At 37.0% G+C, this 25,786-nt stretch overlaps 1 protein-coding gene across 1 annotated transcript in view; it reads right to left on the reverse strand.

Annotated features, from left to right (window-relative positions):
• Positions 1 to 1,219: 1,219 nt before the first annotated feature.
• Positions 1,220 to 25,786, reverse strand: part of PKD1L1 (polycystin 1 like 1, transient receptor potential channel interacting) — a 113,586-nt gene continuing 89,019 nt past the window's right edge. The window contains 13 exon segments of the mRNA XM_049777515.1: positions 1,220 to 1,225; positions 1,643 to 1,783; positions 3,260 to 3,415; positions 6,034 to 6,267; positions 9,846 to 9,959; positions 10,974 to 11,114; positions 11,554 to 11,658; positions 14,068 to 14,302; positions 15,318 to 15,472; positions 16,828 to 16,911; positions 17,910 to 18,033; positions 19,719 to 19,829; positions 25,355 to 25,473. Of these exon segments, the coding sequence (XP_049633472.1) occupies positions 1,220 to 1,225; positions 1,643 to 1,783; positions 3,260 to 3,415; positions 6,034 to 6,267; positions 9,846 to 9,959; positions 10,974 to 11,114; positions 11,554 to 11,658; positions 14,068 to 14,302; positions 15,318 to 15,472; positions 16,828 to 16,911; positions 17,910 to 18,033; positions 19,719 to 19,829; positions 25,355 to 25,473 (1,725 nt within the window).

The following is a 25,786-nucleotide window of genomic DNA, read 5'->3' on the forward strand; positions in this document are numbered from 1 at the left end:
GGTGCGTTTCTTGTAGGCAGCAGAAGGTTGGATTGAGTTTTTTGATCCATTTAGCCACTCTGTGTCTGTTAACTGGTGCATTTAGTCCATTGACGTTGAGAGAAAGAATTGTCCTGGGATTTAACGCCATCTTTATTTCAAAATTTGGTGTGTCTCTTGGGTAGTCTTGTCTTAGATTAGGTCTTTCAGTTTTTCTCTTAAGACTGGTTTTGTGTCTGTGAAGTTTCTGAGCTGTTTTTTGTCTGTGAAACCATGTATTCTTCCATCAAACCGGAAAGTGAGTTTTGCTGGGTATAGTATTCTGGGTGAAGCATTCATTTCATTCAGTCTTGTCACAATATCCCACCACTGCTTTCTGGCATTGAGCGTTTCTGGTGACAGGTCTGCTGTAAATCTCAGGGAAGCTTGCTTGAACATGATTTCCCCTTTTGATCTTGCTGTTTTCAGAATTCTGTCTCTATCTGTGGGATTTGTCATTGTGACTAGGATGTGTCTTGGGGTGGTTTTTCTGGGGTCTCTTTTGGTTGGTACTCTTCGGGCATGCAGGATTTGATCACATATATTCTTTAGCTCTGGAAGTTTCTCTTTAATGATGTTCTTGACCATTGATTCTTCCTGGAAATTTTCTTCCTGGGTCTCTGGGACTCCAATGATTCTTAAGTTGTTTCTGTTGATCTTATCATAGACTTCTATTTTCGTCTGTTCCCATTCTTTGACTAATTTTTCCATTGTCTGCTCATTTGCTTTAAGTTTTTTGTCCAATCTCTCCTGCTGTATGGAATTGTTATGTATCTCATCTTCCACAGCACCAAGTCTATTCTCAGCTTCTGATACCTTGTCCCAGAGCTTATCCATTTTGTCATTCACTTCGTTTACTGACTTTTTCAGTCCTGTTAGTTGACATGTTATTTCAGTTTGGAGTTTTGTCATTTCTGCCTTCATATTTTCTTGGTTCTTATTAGTGTTCTGTTCAACTCGATCCATGGTTTTTTGGAGTCTGTTGAGCACCTTCCATATTGCTAGTCTAAAGTCCTTATCTGAGAGGTTGATTAGTTGTTCAGTCATTATCTGGTCCTCAGAATTGTCATCTTCATTCTCTATGTCTGATGCTGGCCTGCGTTGTTTCCCCATTGTCACACTTGTATTGTGGGTTTTTCTACCTGATCTGTATATTTAAATCACTTTATCTTACTATAAGCAACATCTACCTTTAAAGATATTACACCTATAAAGATATAAAGATATAGGTCTCATGCTTTGGAACAGTAACTATGTCAAAATTATTCTATTTATTTATTTAAATTAAAATGTTTATTTTAGGCACCCTGATTTACAATACTGTTAATGGTAGAGATTCCTATATAAATAATTTAATCATCACACCCTCTACCAGAGTGTCCTTTTCCCTCCACCATAGTCTCAGAGTTCACCCTCCCCATACTATTCCCACTTATGAATTTTTAGTTTCTGCTGCCTTTTAGAATAAGTTGTTTCTTTACTATGAGACAGATCATTCTGTATATGTCAACATAATTTAAGAGTAAAATTGTTTTTGCATGAAGAAAATTAATTTAAAATTTTTGATTTTTTATTTGCTTTATTTGTTTGTTTATTTATTTATTTTATTAGTAGAAACACTCACCAAAGAATTATCTTCTATACTGGCTTCCCCCATATATTCAGTCTGTTGTTGTAAAAGAGAAAATTCTAAACAATCTGATAAACCATTGATTTTCAACAAAAGTTCATCTAAAAGATCTTCAAATTCATCTAGGAAGTAATTCTGAAAAGAATATGAAATTAGTAAATGTATTAAATAACTTAATTATTTTCTTTCCTCAAAAAATTTCTTAATATGAACTTAATATGGCAGCTTTTTATTTTTCTTTAAGAAAATTTAGGAAATTTTACCTGAGCTCTGAAACCAGGAGAGCTGAGTTCTGGGTCTGAATCCTTCCTTACATTGCAATTCAATCATTCATGATATCACATGCATCAATGACCATCAATGCTTTATTTGCAATGTCACATAGCAGGAAGATATATCCATTCCTTATTAGTGAGCTCATACACAAGTTTGCACACAAATATGTATATATAATTAAACAATTCTTTTTTTTTTTTTTTTTTGTGGTTTTTGGGTCACACCCGGCAGTGCTCAGGGGTTACTCCTGGCTCCATGCTCAGAAATTGCTCCTGGCAGGCACGGGGGACCACATGGGACTCCGGGATTCGAACCGATGACCTTCTGCATGAAAGGCAAACGCTTTACCTCCATGCTATCTCTCCGGCCCCAATTAAACAATTCTTAACTAAGAAATTTATTTTGGGAGAAAGTATATAATAAACTATGAAGCTCAATAAAATAATTATATTGATTATATATAAATTACTTCAGAATTTATTTGATTTATATAATTATAGTCAAGCACTGTACCTAAAGCTCCATGTTTTGGTACAGTTTGTCAGTATCAGGTACAAAAGGTAGATGATTAAATTATTTTTTATTGAGAAAGATTTAATAAATTGGATCATAAAAGAAAAGGGATAATGTACAAGTGATATAATAACTGTAATAAATTAGTATGCACAATTTTATATAATCACCCAGAGGAAATAAAAATAGTTTTAGAATCTCACAGCCACTCAAGACTTAATGGAACAAATAGCAAAAAACACCAACAGACATATTCAAGAATGGAAATTGAAACTAAACAAAAACAAAAGTGCAGTTCCAGATATTTTTACTAGTGGTTCTTAAAGGTTTAGAGTCAAAGGAGCACTGTAAAAACAGTGTTAGAGTGGCAATTAGTATCGTTTGCATAGGCCCACTGAAATACGGGGGACATAGAAAGGAAAAACCTTGGCCTAAATACAAGGAGACCCTACCCCTGAAGTTTCCTGACATAAGACCAATTCTAGGCTCCAGGCAAACTAGTTTGTCCAATCCAGGTCATTGTCTGTAGCAGCTGATTAAATTCTAATTAAATTTGAAAGGGAATTGAATTTGTATAAGATTTGTGGTTAGAGAGGGGAAAAAACATAATTTATCTTTCCAATCTAAAGAGTTACTATAAGAAGATAATAAGAAGATAATGAGTTAATGGAGGCAAATTGAAATATATAGTAAGAATATCAAAAATTCCATGCTGGAAAAAATTGAGATATAATCCCAATCACAGTTTAATAACTAGAAGTAAAATTTTACAATAAATAATCATATTGTACATGTTCACTAAACCCATATTCCTCAGCTTACATGATTCCCAGTCACTTTGGTCTCTTCCATTTTGGTCCTTCCGAGGAGGGTGAGCACCTTTCTCCACAGATAGGCAGGGACATCTTTGTGCATAATAAGAAATCTGCGTTGAAAAAACTTTCTGTTTTGGGCAAGAATCATGAGAGAACTTCTCAACTAGAGGGGGGAAATAAAGAGATAAATTTCATGTTATCAAAGCAAAAAATAATTTTGTTAATTTGGAAGACTAAAAAGGATAGATCAAATCTGCTCTATTTTATGATGTTTTATTTAGGGAGGCAATACTTGCTCAGCAAAATTAATTATGAAAAGAATCTCATGAGTTGTATTAAATTGTTGCATTAACTATTTAATTGTTCAACTAATGGAAATTACCTTATTATAACCTTATAGTACTCAGTGTAGGACTAAGGTTATTAATAGGATACAAATTTACTTCTATAAAATCTGCATTTCATTTAAATTTTTCAATATCGGTTAATTATAATTTTTTTTTGTTTTGGTTTTTGAGTTATACCCAGCAGTGCTCAGGAGTTACTCCTGGCTTTATGCTCAGAAATTGCTCCTGGCAGGCTCGGGGGACCATACGAGATGCAGGGATTTGAACCACTGTCCTTCTGCATGCAAGGCAAATGCGCCACCTCCATGCTATCTCTCCAGCCCTTGTTAATTACAATCTTGATATAAACAGTTAAATTGATTTGGTTTCATTAAGATAATAGTGGAGTATATATATATATATAAATGACCTAAAATTACAAAGGATAATTTCCTTCCTTCCTTCTCTTTCTTGATCTTTTATTAATGTGTTATGTTATCTTAATTGATTTGTGTATGTCAAATCACCCTATCCTATCCTTGCATCCCTGGGATGAATCCCACGTGATTGGGGTGTACAGGTTTTTTCGATATGTTGTTAGATTTACTTAGCTAAGATTTTATTAGGGATTTTGGCATTGATGTTTATCAGGGAAATTATTTGCAGATGACATGATAATATATAAAGAAGACCCCAAAGATTCCACCAAAAACTTCTAGAAGCAATAAATCAGTATAGCAAAGTATTAGACCATTAAAACAATGCGTAAAAGCCTAGCTTATTCCTATGTGTAAATAATGAACTAGAATAGAAAGAAGTAAAAAGCAAAATCAGTTAAAAATAGTATTTGATATAAAAAAAAACATCAAGTGCTTAGGGAATAGCTTGCCAAAAGATGTGAAAGTCATTTAGAAAATGTAAGTCATTTAGAAAATAACCTCAAGAATGGAAAGATTGCATTTCCATGGATTGTAAAACCAACATAGTAAAAATCATCATTATTATATAATATTATAATATATACATTATTATATTCAATGCACTCCTCATCAAAATTCTAGTAACATTCTCTCTGTTGTTTGTTTTCATTTTGGGGCACACCTAGTGGTACTCAGATATTACTATTAAACTGCTTAGGAATCACTCCTGGTAGGACTCAAGGAACCATATGGGATCCTGGAGATCAAACCCAAGTCATTTATATGCATGGCAAACACACTACATGCTACTATCTTTCTGGCTCTATAACATTTTAATGGGCTTATAAAAGTCACTAATAAAATTGTATGGAAGAGAGGGTGGAAGGAAAATAAAGTAATTGGTAGGTATTTACTTGACTTGTCTTGACTTGAAACTATACTATAAATTTCTAGTGATCAAAATAGTATATACTGGAATAAAGATAAGACTCTGTGACATAACCCACTGGACAGCCAAAGTCTTATTAAAAAATAAGAAATAAAAAGTAACATTCTCTAACTTGAAACCAAACTATAAAGTGACAGTAATAAAAAAGCATGGTATTGGAATAAGGATAGACTCTCTAACAATGAGTTAGAAATATTAATCCCTGAGACCAGAGAGATAGCACAGTGGCAAGGCATTTGCCTTGTACAAGCCAACCTAGGATGGACCCAAGTTTTATTCCTGGCATCCATATAGTCCTCCAAGCCACAGGGGCAATTTCTGAGTGCAGAGTCTGAAGTAACCCTTGGATGCCTTTGGGCATGGCCCAAAAACTAAAACAAAAACAAAAAAAAAAGAAGGAAGAAAGGAAGGAAGGAAGGAAGGAAGGAAGGAAGGAAGGAAGGAAGGAAGGAAGGAAGGAAGGAAGGAAGGAAGAAAAAAAAGACAGAAAGAAAGAAGGAAGGAAGAACCCAAAGATGCCTGATACATGGACAGAGTCTAATTTTCTCTGTCTATACAAAGGATCTGGGTACATGAGTGGAATTAAAACAATCTTTTCAAAAAATGGTGTTAGTAAAACTCGACAATCACATACAAATAATAGGAAGAAAATAAACTAGATTCATATCTCACATGTTACACAAAAGTGAATCAAATTAGATAAAAAGACCTTGAGAATAGAACAGAATCCATTCAATGTGTTGAAAACAGTCAGAATGTTCCAGGTTTGGACATTGAAGGTATTTTCAGTGATGTGTTTCCATGGATAAAGACAAAAAAGTTAACAAATGAGATTACATCAAATAAAATAGTTTCCTCATGGCAAAAGAAACTGGGCTCAATTAAGTCAATCCAATATTCAAGCTATATAAAGCACTCACAGAGAGCAACAACAAAAAACTTCAAAAACCCTATCAAAAAATAGGAAGAGGAAATGAAGAGCCACTTTTCTGAAGAAGATGAAAGGATTGCCAGTAAGCGTATGACAGAAAAAGCAGAAGAAGCTTTTGCAAACTTTGATGTCAACATCTTGAATTCATCCACATACCATTCCAAACCACACAGTTGTCATTAATATAAAAATGACTCCTTCCCCATAACACCAAGCCTTGGAATGCTGCTCATATATGGAAGATCCAAAGGAAGCATCTCTTTGACTTCTTTGAAAATGAAATAGGTGATTGTAGAAGGTTTCTGAAGATGTTCCAGAAGTCAGATCCTTGGTAAAGTGCAGAAATTCATGAAGGTGGAAGTGGGCAACTACCATCAGGACACCCACAAGCTACAAAGAAAATTAAAGGAAATTAACTCCCTGGGCATTACTTCATTGAACTTAGCACCCCTCTGGCTTTTACCCATCTCCCCATTTTGGTGTTTGCCACAATACAGCTCTGCTCCATTTCCCATCTTTAGTGCCCAAATCAAGCATCCGTTCTACTATGACTTTCTCCTCTGTGAATGAAGGTCCCTTTCCTTTTCTCTACATTGCAAGCTGCCAAATCACTATACATTTGCCTGAGCTACAATCTTATCACCCAGAAAGACTAAATACCTGATACTGATTAGTAAGATACATCATTAAAAACTATGGAAAGATTATATTTTGGCTTAATTTAGGAGAAGTTTTATTGTCTGGTGGTTACAACAGATTGGTTCTCAGCCTGTAAATAGATTTTTTTTCCATGACAGGAGTTCAGGATATAATAAGATCTGTAATAAGAGATGTAATTTGGTGGTAGGGCAATTGCAAGGACCTGGCTTCAATCACTGGCACTCCCGAATAATGAAAATAAAACTGGGTTCAATTCCAAATTGGGTGCTTACCAAAAATAAAAACAAAAACTATCCAGTATATAAATTTATTAAGTAACTCCAGGTACTCTTATATCAACAGCATTATTTCTTCTGAAGGACAAACTATTAGTCACTGTCAGAAATCTATTTGGGTCAGTGTTATGGAACATTCATCACAGCAACCTTTCCAGGTAGACTACAATTTCACAGAGAATTTCACTGATCTCCATTGCTTCCTTTTTCTAGCATTATTTATCCCGAAGTAGAATTTCACCCCACTGAACTCAAAGAAAGCGTTGTCTTGATTTTGTTGCCTTTGCATATTTTTTAGCCCTCGTCCGGTGTATCTGTAGTTTATAAATAGTTAGGATGACACTCTTGAACCAGTTTATTATTTTACTTTTTTTTTCTTTTTCTTTTTATTAATACTGATTTATAAGGAAATTGTATAAAATGCAAAGATTCTGGTAACATAAAAATTTATGATTGTGAAATGAGTTAAGAAGTTAAATCTGCTTAAAACAGTTCCTGGAACATATCAACAGATTTCGTGTATATTTCCATATATAAACATATTTTTAATATAAAATATACTTTGACAAACACAGAGCAGAGTTCCAAACATAATCATATTGTGATTCAAATGTAACTTTTTTTAATATAATTTTTATTTTGATCATAGTGTCTTACATATTGTTGACAATAACATTTTAGGTACATATTTACATAAAATCAGGGGGGATTACCATCACTAAATTGTCCTTCCTACCCCTCCGTTTTTGTCCTAACTCCCATTTCCTCTTCCCTCACCCCCAGGGCGGCTAGAATATGTGGTCCCCTCTGTATCCAACCCACTACTTAGTAGTCTTGCACCTGTTTGGTCTTGATGCCTCCCTTATCTCCCCCTCTAACTGTAGGCAGGACTAGCCTACAGTTACACTGAGGTAACAGAACCTCTAGAACCACAAAGACTGACTTCATCATAAGTCCCACCTCAGGATCTGTGCAGATACTGAGACCTCTAAACACAGAGCTCTGAGTGTATCACCCTGGACAAAACAGAAGTCTTCCACACACCAAAAAAAAACACCACCGGGAGAATAAATGATCCTGAGCAAAGTCTAGAGCTGATCCCATGACAGTATACTCCAAGGACGGAGAAACCCCATATTTCTTAGGCCAAGTGAATTCCTTTTCGAATGACCCCAATATTTACTGTGCCAGGGCAGGAGGGGAAAAAACAAAAATACAAAAAGCACAAAACCTTGGTTATTTTATATATATATATATATATATACATATTTTTTACCTTCATTTATTATTGTTATTATTATTTTTATTTACCTATCTATTTTGGTCAATTTCTCTGTTTGGGTGTGATTATTGAAATCGTTGTCCCCAATTATATTTATTTTTTTCTCTTCTTTTCTTTTCTTTCGTTATGTGCTATGCCATGTTTCTTATTTCAAGACCACGGCGTGTTTTTGGTTTGTTTGTTTGTTTGTTTGTTTGTTTTGCTTTGTTTTTCGTCTGTTTTTTGTGGTGCTTATCGATATAGCTGGAGTCCTCACTGGATAATTGACACTTTTTTTTGGTACTGGTGGAGTGTTTCACCTTCTTTCTCTCTTCATCTCCCAAATCGATGATGAGAGCCTCTAGAAGGATTCCACCCATTTTTGGAGTATTAGATTTTTTTATCAAAAGAAAAACTAGATTTTCAGGAAACATCGGTGGAGGGAGATTGACACTGGTGGTGGGAATGGTCTTGAGTTGATGTATACCTGAAATTCAACTATGAAGGACTTTGTAGATCACAATGGTTTCAATAAAATAAAATTTTTTTAAAAAAGTAAAACCAGTTTTTCAAAGCACTAAGTAGCATATATTACAAGTCCATATGCAAATACTCTTTATATTCCAGAGTGCCTTTCAGGTATAAGATATTCAGAAATAATAGCTTAGTAAGTAGGTCCATGGCCACAACAGTGGGCCAATAAAAGTGTGTCCAGGTTTGATTTCAGATTTCTTACTTCTAAGCTTTCTTGTTTCCATTTGCTGGCCTATTACCAAGGGTAATGTCAATAGAGTGTAGGGTCTGGGTTTGGGTCCCATGTGATGTACAAGTCTGAGACACTGAAAGTCAAAGTCTCCTAATCAGGTCGTGTGAAGGGAGCCTCTTTGAACCCTGACAAAAGTCAGTAAAAATGGGAACAATAGAGTAGGCTGGATTGAAAACTTTCTTCTTCATTGATACCAGATCAGAATAACAATTCATTTCATGAACTTTGTTAGTCACAAGTAGGACTTAGGCCCTCTGATTCTAAACTTCACTCAACTTGAGTCTCAAGTTGGAATCAGGCCTTGGATAAATCTTATATATGTTTATTCCAGTGTTCTTTCTCCTGATTGTGTTTTCTTTCTTGAGTTCCAAAGCTAGTATATAATTCTACTCAAAGAATAAACAGCACAGAGTTCTTGTGCATTTATTGGGAGGTATTATAATAGTGAAGACTCATGATTAGGCAAAGGAAAATTAAGAGCACAGGATTCTATATGATGCAGTGTATAGATATGTAGGCAAAGTGCTCAAAGATTATGGTCCAAGGCAAGCTTATTACTTTTCTCCAAGCTCTCTTCCTCTGAAAAAGAACCAGGCCTACCTACAACTTGTTTGTGATTAAATGGTTATTACTAGAGGCCCTAACTTACATCTAGAAATTGCTTTTTTCCTGAAAACTATTTATTTCCTATACACTAAATATCATTTCTAATATTTAAGAAATATTCAAGAGATGGTAATTTTTACTCATAACAGCAACAATAATATTCCATAGGAAATAATAGTACAAAAAGGCTTTAAGTATCAGCTATTGTCCTAACCATAGCTTATCCTATAACTGATAGCAGTCATGAGATATCTCATGATTGCTTAGAAGACTAGAATTACTGATAGTGTTGGACCTGGTAAGCAGTTTATTTTTTTTTCCTTAAGATGGAAGTAATCAAAGAAACTGCATTAATCACATCATTGAATTGCAAAGAACTCAATGAAAGAAAGAATCTTACCCCTGATGCAAAGAGTGAGAGGTGCATAAATGCCATTATCTTTTGGATGCCAAGAAGACAAAGGAATTTCAGCATCAGGAGGAAGGAAAGGATTCCTTGGAGCCATCTTGTCCTCTGAGATGCAAGAACATAGATTAGTACGTTGTTCCAACTATGGAGGTACATAGTCATGTTCAGTCAGGAGGGGAAAGTGCAAGAGATACTCATTGGATATGATCGAGTTCTTTAAACCAGGGACCTATAAGAGATAAAAATGTCTAATATCTATACTGAAACTGAATATGAACTAGGAATAAGTAAATTAGAATGCTTTTCCAGGGCCTAGTGCCCTGACCACTGCTATTGTGCTTCTATTAATGGAAAAGAGACGTTAGAAAGAACTTGGGGACAGGATCACATAGAAGGCTGAAGGTAAGGAAAGGTAATGTGCTGGCTCTATTTCCATCAGCAAGTCAGTCTTTACTTGTGTCCTGCCATATGTGCCCTTTGCACTGATCCACTGAGAAAATGTCCCCTGTTAGTAAGTTTTGTTCACTATGAGAGTCAGTTGTTGGGGATCTAGGGGCAGGGGTTTGTTATCATTTGATTCTGTCTATTCCCTTGTTTTTTTTCTTTATATACCACATATGAGTGAAAATATCCAGTATTATCCTCCACCTAGCTTATTTTTCCTAACATAACACAATACCCTAACATAATACCCTTCAACTCTATCTACAGTGGTTTCTTTTCTTTCCTTTTCTTTTCTCTCTTTTTTTTTTGGGGGGGTCACACCCAGCAGCTCAGTGGTTATTCCTGGCTCTACACTCAGAAATTGCTCCTGACAGGCTCTGGGGACCATATGGGATGCTGGGATTCGAACCACCGACCTTCTGCTTGCAAGGCAAATGCCTTACCTCCATGCTTTCTCTACGGTCCCAGTTTCATTTTTCTTATGAATATTCTTATGAATATATTTTAATAAGAAATATATTTCACTGTGTACTTATGCCACAACTATATACTATTCATCTATCACTGGAAATTTGGAAATTTTCATCTTAAACTTCCTAGAGTACATATGACCTTTTTTTTTTTGGTACATCATCATAACGGCCCTTTTGGTGTTTCCCTGAAATCCTGTCATACCTGATTCCATATGGTTATATGACTAAGGTCCACAAACCCTTGAAAAAGCCCTTTGCGTAACTGGTCCATCACTTCTCCAGTAACAGTGGGGCAGTGGCTGGAGGTTATGTGGTAGGCAAGGCAGGTTCCTACTATGGATAACTGCAATGGAAGGAAAAAGGGTCATCATGAAGACTCCCAAGTAGAGAATCAATTCTGTCCAATAAATAAAAGCACACCCATGACATATGACCTTAAGTGATATTTTGACATCAATATGTCAAATAAAGGAAACAGCAATAAGGTTAAAAAATAAGGTTGGAAATAGTACCTTTTATATCCCATGAAAAAAATTTTTGTTTGTTTTTTGGGCCACACCTGGCGGTGCTCAGGGGTTACTCCTGGCTATCTGCTTAGAAATAGCTCCTGGCAGGCACGGGGACCATATGGGATGCCAGAATTCGAACCAACTGCCTTAGGTCGTGGGTTGGCTGTTTGCAAGACAAACGCTGCTGTGCTATCTCTCCAGACCATGTTTTTGTTTTTAAACATGTACTTTGTTAAAATTACTTCTCATACAGAAAATGACATGAAAAGCTACCTCTAGCCAGTTCCTTGGTCTTTGAAAATAGTTGTGGACACCCTTCTCAGTCATGCCATAGAGTTCAATGCAGAGTTGAATCAGGTTGAGTACCAGGAAAACTAGCTGATGAAAAGAATATCAAAAAAATAAGTAAACAAAAATATTCATACATATTTTTTTCTTTTCATTTTTTTTTTACACCTAGTGGTGCTCAAGGTCTATTTATGGCACTGTGCTTAGGAGTGTCCTCTGGCAATGTTTAGAGGACCATATATGGTACAGAGGATTCAAACTAGGGTCACAGCCAAGGCAACTAACTATATGCAATATGAATGCCTTACTTAGGGTAGCTGGTCTCTCTGGTTCTAATAAGTTCTTTCCTTAAGGCCTAAATTCTTTGTTTTTTTTGTTTTTTGTTTTTGGGTCACACCTAACAGCACTCAGGGGTTACTCCTGGCTCTGCACTCAGAAATTGCTCCTGGCAGGCTTGGGGAACCATATGAGATGCCAGGGATCAAACCTGGGTCAGCCCTGTGCAAGGCAAACACCCTACCCACTGTGCTGAGAATTGAACCCAGGTCTGTCCTGTGTTGACCACGAGCAAGGCAAACACCCTACTACTGTGCTATCACTTTGGCTCCAAACCTAAATTCTTGGTTGGTTCCCCTGAAAACACCTTTTCAGTTAATAAAAGGCAAACTACTTTCTTATTCTGCAGAATAAGGGGTACTGGGAGGGCAATTTGGCAGTTCATCACATAGAAATCATTCCTGGAACCCCATTTAGCCAGGCATTTAGCGATATAAACAGACCCCTAGACATTTATTTACTAAAGGGCTTGTACTAAAGTGAAACCACAAAGGTTAATGTGGACTAGAAGCCTGCAGATCTCTTAAGGTCAGGCCAGTCCTTCCCAGTCCTTCTTTGATACTGCTTAAAATATAAGTTTTTATATGTTTGCCAAAGATACAACCATTTCCTTAAACAGACAAAATATTTAACCTCCTGATTAGACACTTTATAAAATCCTATTTATGGTTATCTTTCTATTGAAAAATTATTCATTTTATTCCTGTCTTTATTCACTTAGAACAAGAAGATGTGAAAAAAAAGAATAGGAACTAGACCTTTTGGATGCTTCAAAGACGCCTCTGGCTTCTTCCAGTTACACTTAAATAAACAAACAAGCCAGATCTCTCTTCCACCCCCCAAAAAAGTCTTAGGCCCTCTTCTCTCTTGGAAGAAGGGGTATTATCTCAGCATGAACTTCCCAGGAATAGAGCAAATATTGGGAAAATTGCTTCACAGAAATTAAGATGCTTTGCAGAGATGAGGTAAGTGAAAAAGCATCTGTGAATTACAATCATGCTATGAAGATTGTATGGTCACGACAAACTTCCTGAGGTCATTTGAGTGCAGTCAGTCCTCCTTCCCCTAAAATCACAATCTAATCACAGTGTTATGGGGCCCTTTGAAGATCATAACCCCAAACCTCAGATTTAGACATGAATTTATGGGGAACACAAATGCATTAGCAAGGACTTCAACATTTCTTCTGTCTTTGTTAGGAACCCTGGTCACTGTAGTATATAAGGGCCACTATCTGAAGTTAAAATCAGAACAATGACCAAATTTTTGGTTTCATGGAATGTATAAACTAGCAGTGCCATGCTAAGCCACACTGGAACCTGGGGCAATATATATATATATATACATGTCAGTACCACTGATTTGGCCTTTGTTTAAAAGTTTGATATTTTATTTTTTATAAATGTTTTTTGCCTGACTGTAATTTTTGAAAATGATTTCCCAGAATAACTGAGCTTTGTGATCTTTAAATTTGGAATCTAAGATATCTCATCTACTACCTGGCCTCTCTCCTTCCAGACAACTCGATCTGTCACAGCCCCAACTCGGATGCAATCACTCAACTATTCTTTGAGTCTAAACTTTACAATATACCTTCTGAATATCTCAATATCTAAACTTTACAATACTCCAACACAAGGCATACCCAACCCAATTAAATGATAAGTTATTCAGAATTTAAATATTAATTATTATTTAATACACATTGACAAAATATCTGTATGCTGAAATACCTTACCTATAACTTCATTAATATTAATTATTAGTGAACAGTTTAATTCTTCACAGTATAAAATGAAAATGCAGGTAAAGTTTCCAAGTTCATTATGTTCATATGTTCATAATGACTTTGAATGCTTTCCATAAACATGTTCTATTACATGGTGCTAAGTTTATGACCCAACCCCAGATTCATACATAGAAGCTCTTACTCATAGTAAAATTGAGGCCTCTAAGAATATAATGATAATGAAATGAGCTCATGAATATAGGTGTCTGTATAAGAGGAAACAGTGTTTTACACCATTTCCTCTGCCGTGTGCAGCACAGAGAGCTGGTGGCCATCTTGAATCCAGAAAGAAACCTTTCATTAAAATTTTAGCATACCATCCATTGATCACAGAATTTTAACCTCCATAAGTGTTTCAGCACAAATGAACTTACCTCAAGAGGAATTCTGTAGGGTTGCAGGGATGAGTTGCTATGGAAGATGGTAAAGGACTCTACTAGGGCAGAGATGGTGAGTCTCCCAGAAGGGAGAACCTCTGAAATCAATGATACACTTGAGAATAGTTGAGTTGGTGGGTTGTAGAGGGAGAAATGTATAGACACAGTCTTGGTTCTATGGTCAATCCATTTTCTGGTCTTGAGGCCCATCAAGGTCTCTTGAACGACGGGCCTAAGAAGCAAAAGATTTGGGGAGTGAAGTAAGATCTTGCATGAAGCATATATACAAGCTCCAGAACATCTGATACAAGCCTCCCCTAGGTTCATAAGACTATGCAGGCCACTGATATGGTATGGTATGGTATGGTATGGTATGGTATGGTACGGTATGGTATTCCAACCTATTAAAATTTTAATGTTTTCTTTTCTTTGCCAGTAGTCTCTCTAGGAAAGTATGTCTCCTCTAAAAGGGAGGGACATCTGGGGAGACATGCTCATTGCTCCATAGAAACTAGAATATTAATTTTTCTTCTTCCTCTGTGGACATTTTTGTGCTCAATAATTACTGAATTTCTTTTTTTTTTCAATTACTGAATTTCTTATTTCTGTATTTATGTTTGTGTTACTCAAAGGCACACATTACTATATTGGCTGGAGTGCTCCTTGTAAGCCTCAGACCATCATATTAAATGAGGGATTTAAAACTAGGGAGGTATTATGGAGAATTTGCCACTAGTAGAAAGGACCAATAGATTCTGATCATGCATGAGCCTCTGGTTCTTTAACACAAAAGGCAGGACATAAGTGGTGCTGTCCTAAATTAGAGAGGACTGAATCAAGTCATGTGAACACCTAGCTTCACACAAAGTCAACACAACAAACATCCATTATGTTCCATAATCTTCTATCCTACTTATAAATTCTGGAAGGAATGCTCAATTTGTTCCTATATCAAGCACTTAGATACTGAAGACCTAAATCTGCATTGTATCTTTACCACAATAATAATACTGAGCCTTGATCTTACCATGAGAGAAATCACCAAGGAAGGCTACCTTGCCTCCAGTTGTCTCACCAACAAAGGCTGAATAACCTCCAGTCACCTCACCAATGAAGATTGCCTTCCCTCTGGTCATCTCACCAAGGAAGGCTGATTTACCTCCAGTTATACCACCACGGAAGGTTCCTTACCTCCAATCAGCCTTATTTTAAAGTCTGGAAGGCACTGACATCTTAAATTACACTACCTTGTCCTGCCCAGACTGAGTTCACAATCATCCATGCAACTCCCAGTTATAATCTGGATCTCTGGGTCCATCATGGAGAGAATCTTAGGGTCTTCAATTCTGGGATTAAGTGTGGGGAAAGAATCTTGGAGAAGCGCTGGAAATGAACTTAGAATCTATAGAAAAAATCACAAATGGAGAGAGTCAGACAGATGAACATATCAAGCTAGGATCTCTGAGCCTCGACATATGTGGGCTTGTAGACTGTACTGAAACACAACCTCCTCATTCCCTACAAGCTGTTTTCCTCTCATAATACCAAGGATCAAGGCCCCATTCTAGAAGTAAAATCTGAACCCTACACATCAACTAATCCAGACCAGACAATCAATGGCTTTTCTTTAATTGAATTACTGTGAGATACACAGCTACAAATTTGCTCATGATTGAATTTTAGTAATACAATGTCCAACACACTTCACCAGTCTATATTTCCCACCACCAGTTCTCCAATTTCCCTCCTGCCCTATCCCCTGACTTCTCCCTTGCCTGACTATAGGACAGACATTTTTATTCTCCCCCCTTATCCTTTTAGACAACTGTGGTTTGCAATATTGTTACTGGAGAAGTATCATGCATATAACTTTACCTCCTTTTATCACTCAGTTCTTGTCCAGAGTGATCATTTTCAATTGTCACTGTCATAGATGATTTTCCTCTACCCTAACTACATGCCCCTTTCTTGGTGGCAAGCTTCCTACCATGGACTGTTCCTATCCTCCTGGCCCTCATCTCTGTAGGCTTTGGGTATTATTGCCATACTATCATTTTTATATCTTACAAGAATGTGATCGTTCTATGTCTATCCCTTGCCCTCTCATTCGTTTCACTCAGCATAATACTCTTATCCATGTATAAGCAAATGTCATGACTTCATTTTTCTTAACAGCTGCATAGATGTTAGGACATTCCTTTGTATAGATGTACCATAGTTTCTTTATCTACTCATCTGTATTGTAAGTATCCATCATTTATGCCCTTTCTCATGAAGCAAATCTGGGCATATGCTTCTATTTTAAGATCTCAATTCATAAACTCTAGATAGAAATATCTTGATTCTGCACAGGTAAACAGATCTTTAAAAGGCTAAACACAGAACAAACTTGCAGCAGAATTTTAAGGGTTCACCAGATGCTCAGCAAAGTGTTTAAGGCCCAGACTATATCTCCCAATCGTCAAATAAGGATACATATAAAGTCTTTAACAAAATACCAGACACATGTACTTTCCTATTTTACAGAGTTTCCTAATTTTAAATGAAGGAGGAAGTAAAATTTTGGAATTTTGTCTCTTACATTACTTTGTTAATTTTAAGTCACATTTTACTTTTCCTTTAACATATTCAAATGCTTAATTTCATACCAAAGTTATACTTCTTTAGCTTCACCAAACTGGTCAATTTCTATTCTTTTTTTGCCCAAACATCTCTAGATTTTTCTAGTTCAATGGAAGATAAATGACAGTGTCTTACTTTGCAGAGACTACCAGGAGATTCTTTTAGCTGTTTAATGGTCAAAGTGCTTATTAAGTAACACTTTCCTCCCAGAGCCATGGGCTGGAAGAAAAAAGAAAAGAAATATAGCTGAACATTATCCCACAACATTAATGTACATACTCTGGCGACTTCCAAATGAGAAGCATCTTTACTTCCCCTTACCATGTTTAAAAATAACTAACATTTCCAAAAAGGCAGTTAAAAGATCTGAAGTGAAAATCTTGCTTTCAGAATTTGCGCTGTATCAGAAGGACTCGCTTTTATTATTTCCTAAAGTTTCTCCAGCACAATTCAAATTTACTATAAAGATTTGAATGATAAAATTAGAAAATAAATATTTGAGTGATGCAAGGCAGTCACTGAGACTTGTTTAAAAGGTAGAAAAGAAGACACATGCAAAAAATTGGAGCTATCAAAGAAAACAGGTTCACTGGGAACTTTAAAACTTGGACAAGCTTATTACTTTCTAGAACCTTACTGAATTCCCCATTTTTTTTTTATGGCCATATGCCTCTTCTCTATTCTGGAATGCCTATATATCCCTATTTCAGAGTTCAGAATTGTGAGCCAGTCTTACAACTTCTTTGACTCAAGATCTCCTAAGAAACTACCACTCCCACTCCTCTGGGAAATTAATATACTGGGAAATGATGGGCAAATAATGTGAGGGCTGGAGGAATGGTGCAGTTGTCAGAAGAAATATCTGGGATTTATGAATACTTACTGGTGAGGACTCCTGGCTAAAAATCCATACTAATATTTGGGAATTACAGCACAGAGTTTTAAGAACAATATTGGGGAGGGATTGGAGAGGTAGTACCAGTGGGTAGGGCACTTCCACTGCACATGGTCAACCCAGTTTTGATTCCTGGCAATTCACATGGTCCCCTGCGCGCCATCATTAGGAGGGATCTTTGAGCACAAACCCTGGGGTAATCACTGAGCACTTTTGGGTGTGCTTTTCCTTCATCTCCAAAGAACAACACCCTAATAGTATTTCTAATAATTTCACATGGCTTTTAGTGATAATACAAGGATTAAGAGCTATAAAAACCCACCTGGATACCTGATGTGTTGGCTGTAGAGTAGCTTTCTTGGTACAAGCCATTGAGCAACGTGGTCAGGCTCCAGTGCCACCAGTCATCCACACTCCTCAGGCTACCCAAGGAATGTCTCATATTTCTTAATACAAGCACAGTGACAAAAATTATTTTACTGGGGACAATGGTAGAGAGGGTTGAACAGTTATTAAAGGGATTGATATTGGAACATTGTATACCTGACACTCAATACTGAATAACTTTGTAAATCCCAGTGATTCAAAATATTATATCTAATATAAACTCCAAATGTTCTACAGGAATCGAAGCAAAGCCATCTTCCTCATGAGGTAGAAAAACACTGGAACACTTTTGCTTTCTATCAGCAGGAAGATGGCAGAATAATGGAAAAGTTCTTGTCTATTTACTCAATAAACAATACTATATTGAGTGGGAGGTACTCTTCTAGATTCTGGGAATACAAAGCCTAAATTCTTGCCTCTATTGGTGAAGAAATATGTGTGTATATATATATATATATATATATATATAGCTATCTTTCTGGCCCTGTCATGTAAGAACTTCACTGTAACCACACATTAAAATCAAAGACCTAAGCATGTGTATGGTGGAGAGAAGATAGTAGAATTTTCTAGGCATTACACATTCAAAGCTTAAAAATAAAGAATATTTCTGAATATAAATACCATCATTAAATAATAATCAGTAACAACCCTCATTTAAGAAAATAGGAAAATTGCTTCATCTAAAAGTACATAATTATAGTCAAGCTTTAGGAAAATATTTGTAAATATTCTCAAAGAAAGTAAATGTTGGGATGAATAATTTTATTTTCTATTACTGAAATCATATTAAAGACCCCATAATCTCACACTATATATCAAAGATAATTAGTTTAAAAGAAATATTTGAATGATGTTTTTCTGAGGGGATGATTGTACAACCATTTAATAACATCCTGTAGCTAAAAAATAATATATGCACACATTTAAAAATAATGCAACTTCGTGGTGAAGAAATCCAACATAAAATGTTCTCAGTGACATCATTATCAGTAACATACTGGTTATATTAACCAATTGGTAACATATCATATTATGTTGCTATGTTATATTATGTCATGTTTTGTTGTGTTTTGTTGTGCTATGTTAGCCAATTGGTAACAGATAGCCTTTGGGTAATAAATTGTAAAAGTATATATCCATATATATTTCAATTTATTAATATTTAACAAGAAAGTTAAAATATATTCATTTTAAAAGCAAGAAGAAATGAACACCTGAGGAATAGTAGAAGAACTGGAAAGTACTACAACAATAATTGCAATGCTGTCTTTTGAAAAAATTACATATCTTAAGCATTAAAGAAATTGGGATACCTTGCTTGGGCACATTTCAGTTCCCTGATCTGCAGCGCTTTTAAATGCTGTTGTTACAGTATTTACTAAACTCTGATGCTGTGAACATGCGCCCAAAGTCTTAAAATAGGGATCTTCTATGAACAACTATGAAAAGGGTGTCCATCAATTAATTTGACATTTTTGTATGTCATAATAGAGGAGGCTTTCCTGGACCTCAATCTTGCAATGACAAATTCTTTCAGGGGGCTGAACTAGATGGTCTGAAATATTGCTTGCATTTTTTTCCCCTTATATGTCTGTGGTAGCAAAGATAATACGTTTCCCAAAACAATAAAATAAAACCTCTCCCTTGAACTCTGAATTTTGTGTGCCTCATATAGCCACATTGTCTAGGAGAGATCACTCATAGGACAGCAGATTTAGAAAGCTTCACCAAAACCACCTACCGTGTAAATTCATTCCTGAGAGCTTGATTGAGAAAATATTCATCCTGGGAGAATTTTTCATAAATTATAAATAAAAACAGTAGCAACTTGAGGGTATACATGGAAATATCTCTATAAAATAAAAGGAATCTTAAGATTAACATTTGTAGATACACCATAAGTATAGTCCCAGAAAAATGTTAACGAGATTGGGTTTGTAAAATCTCTGGGAGAAAAATGTTCTGTATAAAGTATGATTTAAAAAATGAGAATCCCCCAAATGTAGAGTTATTTTAAAGTTAATCGAGGGGCCGGGCGGTGGCGCAAGAGGTAAGGTGCCTGCCTTGCCTGCGCTAGCCTTGGACGGACCACAGTTCGATCCCCCGGCGTCCCATATGGTCCCCCAAGCCAGGAGCAACTTCTGAGCGCATAGCCAGGAGTAACCCCTGAGCGTTACCGGGTGTGCCTCCCCCCCAAAAAAAAAGTTAATTGAAATTTAATTCTCAACATAACTTCAGTTTCAACTTCCTATAGGAGTGTAGTCTTAATTGGCTAGTTTGGAATTTATGTGGTGGTGGTGATAGAGTCTGGACCTGAAGATGGAAGGGTCACTATTTAAGTACTATTAAGCAATCATACCCACACTCCAGAGCTGCTGCCATACAAATGGCCCAACCTCACTGCTAATGACTTAATCTCTTCAAAGACACCAGGCTGATGATAACTACCACAAGCACAGATTCTGGGGCTCCTGGGGTCTATGTAGTTGTACAACACCTCCAAATTCCACAACACTGACAGCAAAGTAGGAGTCCAGCAAATTAGATAGGAAAGTAGCATACAAACTAAGCTTAATGAGCAAAAAACAAAATTATAACATAAAAGACACAACAAACAGCTCAGAAAAATCCTCAGATAATTACTAATTATTAAAAATAACATCACTGTGAGGTATAACAATTTTCACAAATTTTCTTTTACTAAACTATTTTTGTTAATTCCACTTACCATTCTATTGTAATAAACAATATAAAAATGAAATAGTTTGTGTTTGCCAAAGTGGCAAACTTGGGGGTGGGTGGAAAAATGAGAACAATGGTGAAAAGAAGGTCACATTGTTGTTGGGTTGGTGTTGGAACATAAATGCCCCAAACAATTGCATTATGAACAATTTTGTAAAGGACAGGGTTTAAATAAAGTGTTTTTTTTTTAAAGGCCAAGGTGGCCATATTTATACCAACAACAGAGACTTCAAGTTAAAAATTCTTATAAAGGACACTACTATCAAGCAGAAATTTCTTTTTTTGGGGGGAGGGTTTGGGCTACACCCAGCGGTGCTTAGGGGTTACTCATGGCTATCTGCTCAGAAATAGCTCTTGGCAGGCACGGTGGATCATATGGGATGCTGGGATTTAAACCAACCACCTTAGGTCCTGGATCGGTTGCTTGCAAGGGAAACACCTCTGTGCTATTTCTCCGGCCCCAAGCAGAAACTTCTTCAATGAAGCAATGAAGACACAGAGTGGTAGAAGGTATATGAAAAAAAAATGTTCTGCATTCCTTATCACCAGGGAAATAAAAAAATCGGACTAACAATGAGATATCATTTCAGACCAGTGAGGCATCACAAAGAACAAAAAAGCAAAACAGAACTGTTGTTATAATTGTGGGGGATAAGAAACCTTCATTCACTTCTGATGGAAATGCTGAATTGGTCCAATCTTCTTAGAAAACAACAGGGACACATCTCAAAAAGGTAGAACTTGAACTTGGGCATAATCCAATAATTATATTTATTGGTTTCTACCCAATGGGTCTCAAAGCTCTATTCAGAAAATACATTTCCACTTCTATGTTCATTGCAGCACTATTCACAACAGTGAAATTCTGGAAACAATTCGATTCAGTTGCATGGAACTGGAAACAATTCAACTGAATCAAACAATTCAATTGAACAGAAGCTGAGAATTGTTCACTGGATGATTAGAATAGATCAGGGGAGGTCCACTGGGACAATAGTTGAGAGGTGATGGATACCAATAGTTGGTGGGTGTTGCACGGGGATGTGTCATGCATGAAAATTTATCTAAAAGAATTCACATTTAGGATCAACTGAATAAGTTTAAGATGAGTTTTTCTTGTACATTTACTAATTTTCCACACCTTTATACTAAATTTATTAAATAATACTAAAATCAGGGAATTAAGTATGTAATTAGAATATATTCTTTTGCCCGGAGAGATAGCACAGCGGCGTTTGCCTTGCAAGCAGCCGATCCAGGACCAAAGGTGGTTGGTTCGAATCCCGGTGTCCCATATGGTCCCCCGTGCCTGCCAGGAGCTATTTCTGAGCAGAAAGCCAGGAGTAACCCCCGAGCACTGCCAGGTGTGACCCAAAACCCAAAATAAATAAATAAATAAATAAATAAATAAATAAGGATAAGAAATGGAAGAGATGGAAGGGGAAATAAACTAAAGAAGGAGGGAGGGAAGAAGGTAAGGAGGAACCAAATAACGCTCCTCAAATTTACAACATAAACCAATCAGCCTTTTGACAATTCCCAGATCTCATCTCCTGTATGTTATGTTAACTCTCTAAGGGTAGGAAACTTTTATTTTCTCTCTAAACCTTAGACTTATTCAAAATCTTATTATATATGCTTATAAAATCTAAAACCAGCTATCATAAAGTTCACATTTACTAATTTAAAGATATTCCCTTTCATTCCTTGTTTGCTAACAACAATTTGTGTTTTAAGCATGGATGGATGATAAAATTTGTATTTTTCTGTAATTTTGACCATTTTTCTTGTCTATGGATATATTAAATTGTATTTACTATTTCTACTCATTTTCTTTTTTTTTCTGTTTGTTTGTTTTTTGGGTCACACCCAGCAGCACTCAGGGATTACTCCTGGCTCTACGCTCAGAAATCACTCTTGGCATGCTTGGGGGGACCATATGGGATGCCGTGATTCAAACTACCATCCTTCTACATGCAAGGCAAACACCTTACCTCCATGCTATCTCTCCGGTCCCTCATTTTCTTTTTTAGCATCAGCTCCATATAGATTATCCTTTGCTCCTAGATAATGTTTAGGCCTTGAAAAAAAAAAAACCTTAAAAAGTAATGAATGGGACTGGAGAGATAGTACAGTGGGTAGGGCACTTATCTTGCACATGATTAACCTGAGTTTTATCCCCAGCAACATATATATTCATCAGGAATGATCCCTGTCCATAGAGCTGGATTTTATTAATTTTAAGGTCTCAGTGACAAGATGACTCTAGACCTACAGAACTGTCCTCACTGTAGTTTGTCCAGTCAGTTAGAATGACTGGGTAGATTCCTCCAACACATCCTTTTGTCAGAGGGACCCCTAATTCCCTTTGTATGAAGCCTGTGGGGCTTTCTTTCCTCTAATTCTTAAGTATATCAGATCCCCCAAATTAGTTTTGCAGATATGTTCAGCTACAGGAGTCCCACCTGAATATGCTAGGGCCAAGCAGGCACAATTTATCATCTTTTTGATTAGAGGGCAGCTTTCTAGAAATTCTATTTTGCTACCTAATTGTTCTAATTGCAGGGGGAGGAACCTTCTAGTTGGTAAGGCTCAGGAGCTATTCCCTGAGTGCTAAGAAGAAACCCTTTCCAGTGCTCAGGGGCCCATATGTGGTGCTAGTTTTTTCAGACTCATCTGCCTGGATTTGGAGATACAGTGCGTGGGGGTGATCTCACAACGTGTGGATTTTATTTTATAACTGGTACTCAAACAACATCCCAGGACACAGTGATTCAGAAGACCCCAGTGATGGTGAGTTACTTGACCCTCTAATGGATAATTACCATGATGGCCTCCTGAACTGCAATGAGTGTGCAGTGCCTGTCACCTGAACATCGGTGCACATGTGCCCCTATTGTGAAAGTGACAGAGATGCTTTTAGGCAGGACAGAAGCAGGCAGTGTGATTATTTCCTACTATCATTGTCAAAGTGGTCCTAGAGTAATTAGTTATTGTACCTGGACTAATATGAGAAGGTGAGGAAGTCACTGAGGAGTGACTCCTCAGGGTTCTCAGGGGAACCACAAATGATGCCCGTGGTTTGAACTGGGGTTGGCTACTTACAAGGCAAGAGTCTTACCTCCTGTACTTTCCCTCTGACCCTCATAATCATATTTATTAAATTTTGTACTTTATATAAAAGCATTTGTAGATTGTGCATTGAATACCATAATATATTATTTCATACATTTTTATTTAACATTTTAATCAATTTTTTTGGCAGTGCTCAGGGGTTACTCCTGGATCAATGCTCAGAAATCGCTCCTGGCAGGCTTGGGGGACCATATGGGATGCTGGGATCCGAACCACTGTCCTTCTACATGCAAGGCAAACGCCCCACTTCCATGCTATCTCTCTGCCCTTTAACATTTTAATCTTAAACCATTTAAAAACACTCATTATTGGGCTAAATAAGTTAAATTAGTCTCAAGAAAGATGTTGTAATTAGTGATGTTATGTGGAACCCCATGTTATATCCCTTGCTCAGTTGGAGTATTAAAGATTTCCAGAAACATGCTGTTCCCGCTCTCCAACTTCCTCTCTATCTTACCTGATGGTCAGACCAGGGAGGGGTCTATGGTAGGTAACAAAGGGGTTGCCTCAGGGGCATAGAGGGATTCAGTGAGAGATTCAGAGAGAGAAAGAGTCAGGAGGGAGGCCTCAGGAGGAAGAGGCAGGATGGGGAGATGAGAGATGGTTGGATGCAGAGAGGCTGCTCAGCTTAGAAGCCACACTCAGTGGCTACGGCCTTATAATAAAACTTCCTGTCTCCTGACTTTTATTGCCTGCTTGTGGATCATTTCCTCGCCACTACCCTGAACCCGCAGACCCGCCAGCTGGAAGGGGGTGCAGGCACCCGGCCTGGCCGAGAAAGGCCATCCACTCCATCCACCATCATCCAGCCCCATCCAGGATTCTTATTAATTTGAGTAATTTTACAGCATGCAAAATGCAGAAAGAATTACAGAAAAATCAGAGGCCCAGAGGGATAATATTAGATTCTTCTTTTTTGGGAAGAAGGGGTAAATTCTTTACAGATTCTTGTCATAGGTAGAAGTAGAAGGCAAGAGTAGAAGCCAACTGCCTCTAGTTCAATTACTCTGCATCCTGGATGCTTGAGAGCAAGCATGCCCTATGGTCAGCAAATCCTCATGTTCTCTTATTAGTCCAGGTACAATAACTATTTATTCTAGAACCACTATGACAATGATAGTTAGAAATAATCACTCTGGACAAGAACAGGGTGTTGAAAAAAGATAAAGTGATATGCATAATACTCCTTCGGTAAAAATATTGCAAACCACGTTGTGTAAAGTGAAAGAGAGAGAGAGGAAGAGAGAGAGAAAGAGTGAGAGAGAAAGAGAGAGAGAGAATGTCTGCTCCAGAGGCAGATTGGGGGAGTATGGAGGAATGGAAACTGGTGAAGGTTGTTTTATATTGTATGACTTAAACTAGTCATAAATAACTTTCATATCATGAAAAATCCAGCTGTATTATGAACAACCTTGTGACCACACTATTTAGATAAAGTAATTAAAAACCAAACTATTCCCTGTGAAAGGAAACCTGGACTCAACAAAAATCTTCACCGACCTCAGTGCCTGATGGGTTCTCATCTCTCTTCTCATCCTAGTTCGTGTGACTCTGAGCTGGGCCAGGGAAGGTGGACGTGCCCAACGCAATCGCCGTGCCTGGTGTCTTGCAGCCAAGATCTGTGGAAATAGGTACTCTGTGAGTTTGGAATTGTGAGTGAAAGAAGACAGAATGAAGTACCATAGTGAGGAAGAGCAATTCCTAGCCTAGAAAATGACTTTGTATGACTTAGGAATACCTGACTCTATGGCCAGGAAGGGAACAGATCAACTGACACACTGGTCATGTTCTAGGCTGGATGTGTGAGCAGTAAAGGTAGAGTCTTTCACATAATCATTTCCCCTGCATAACTACAGAGGAAAGTCCACTTGGCATTTGCACATCATTTCTGCTAGAAGTATGGGAAAGCTATTTTGAAGTGTGGTCTTACAA

This window comes from Suncus etruscus, chromosome 7, assembly GCF_024139225.1.
Source record: "Suncus etruscus isolate mSunEtr1 chromosome 7, mSunEtr1.pri.cur, whole genome shotgun sequence".
NCBI classification, from domain to species: Eukaryota; Metazoa; Chordata; class Mammalia; order Eulipotyphla; family Soricidae; genus Suncus; species Suncus etruscus.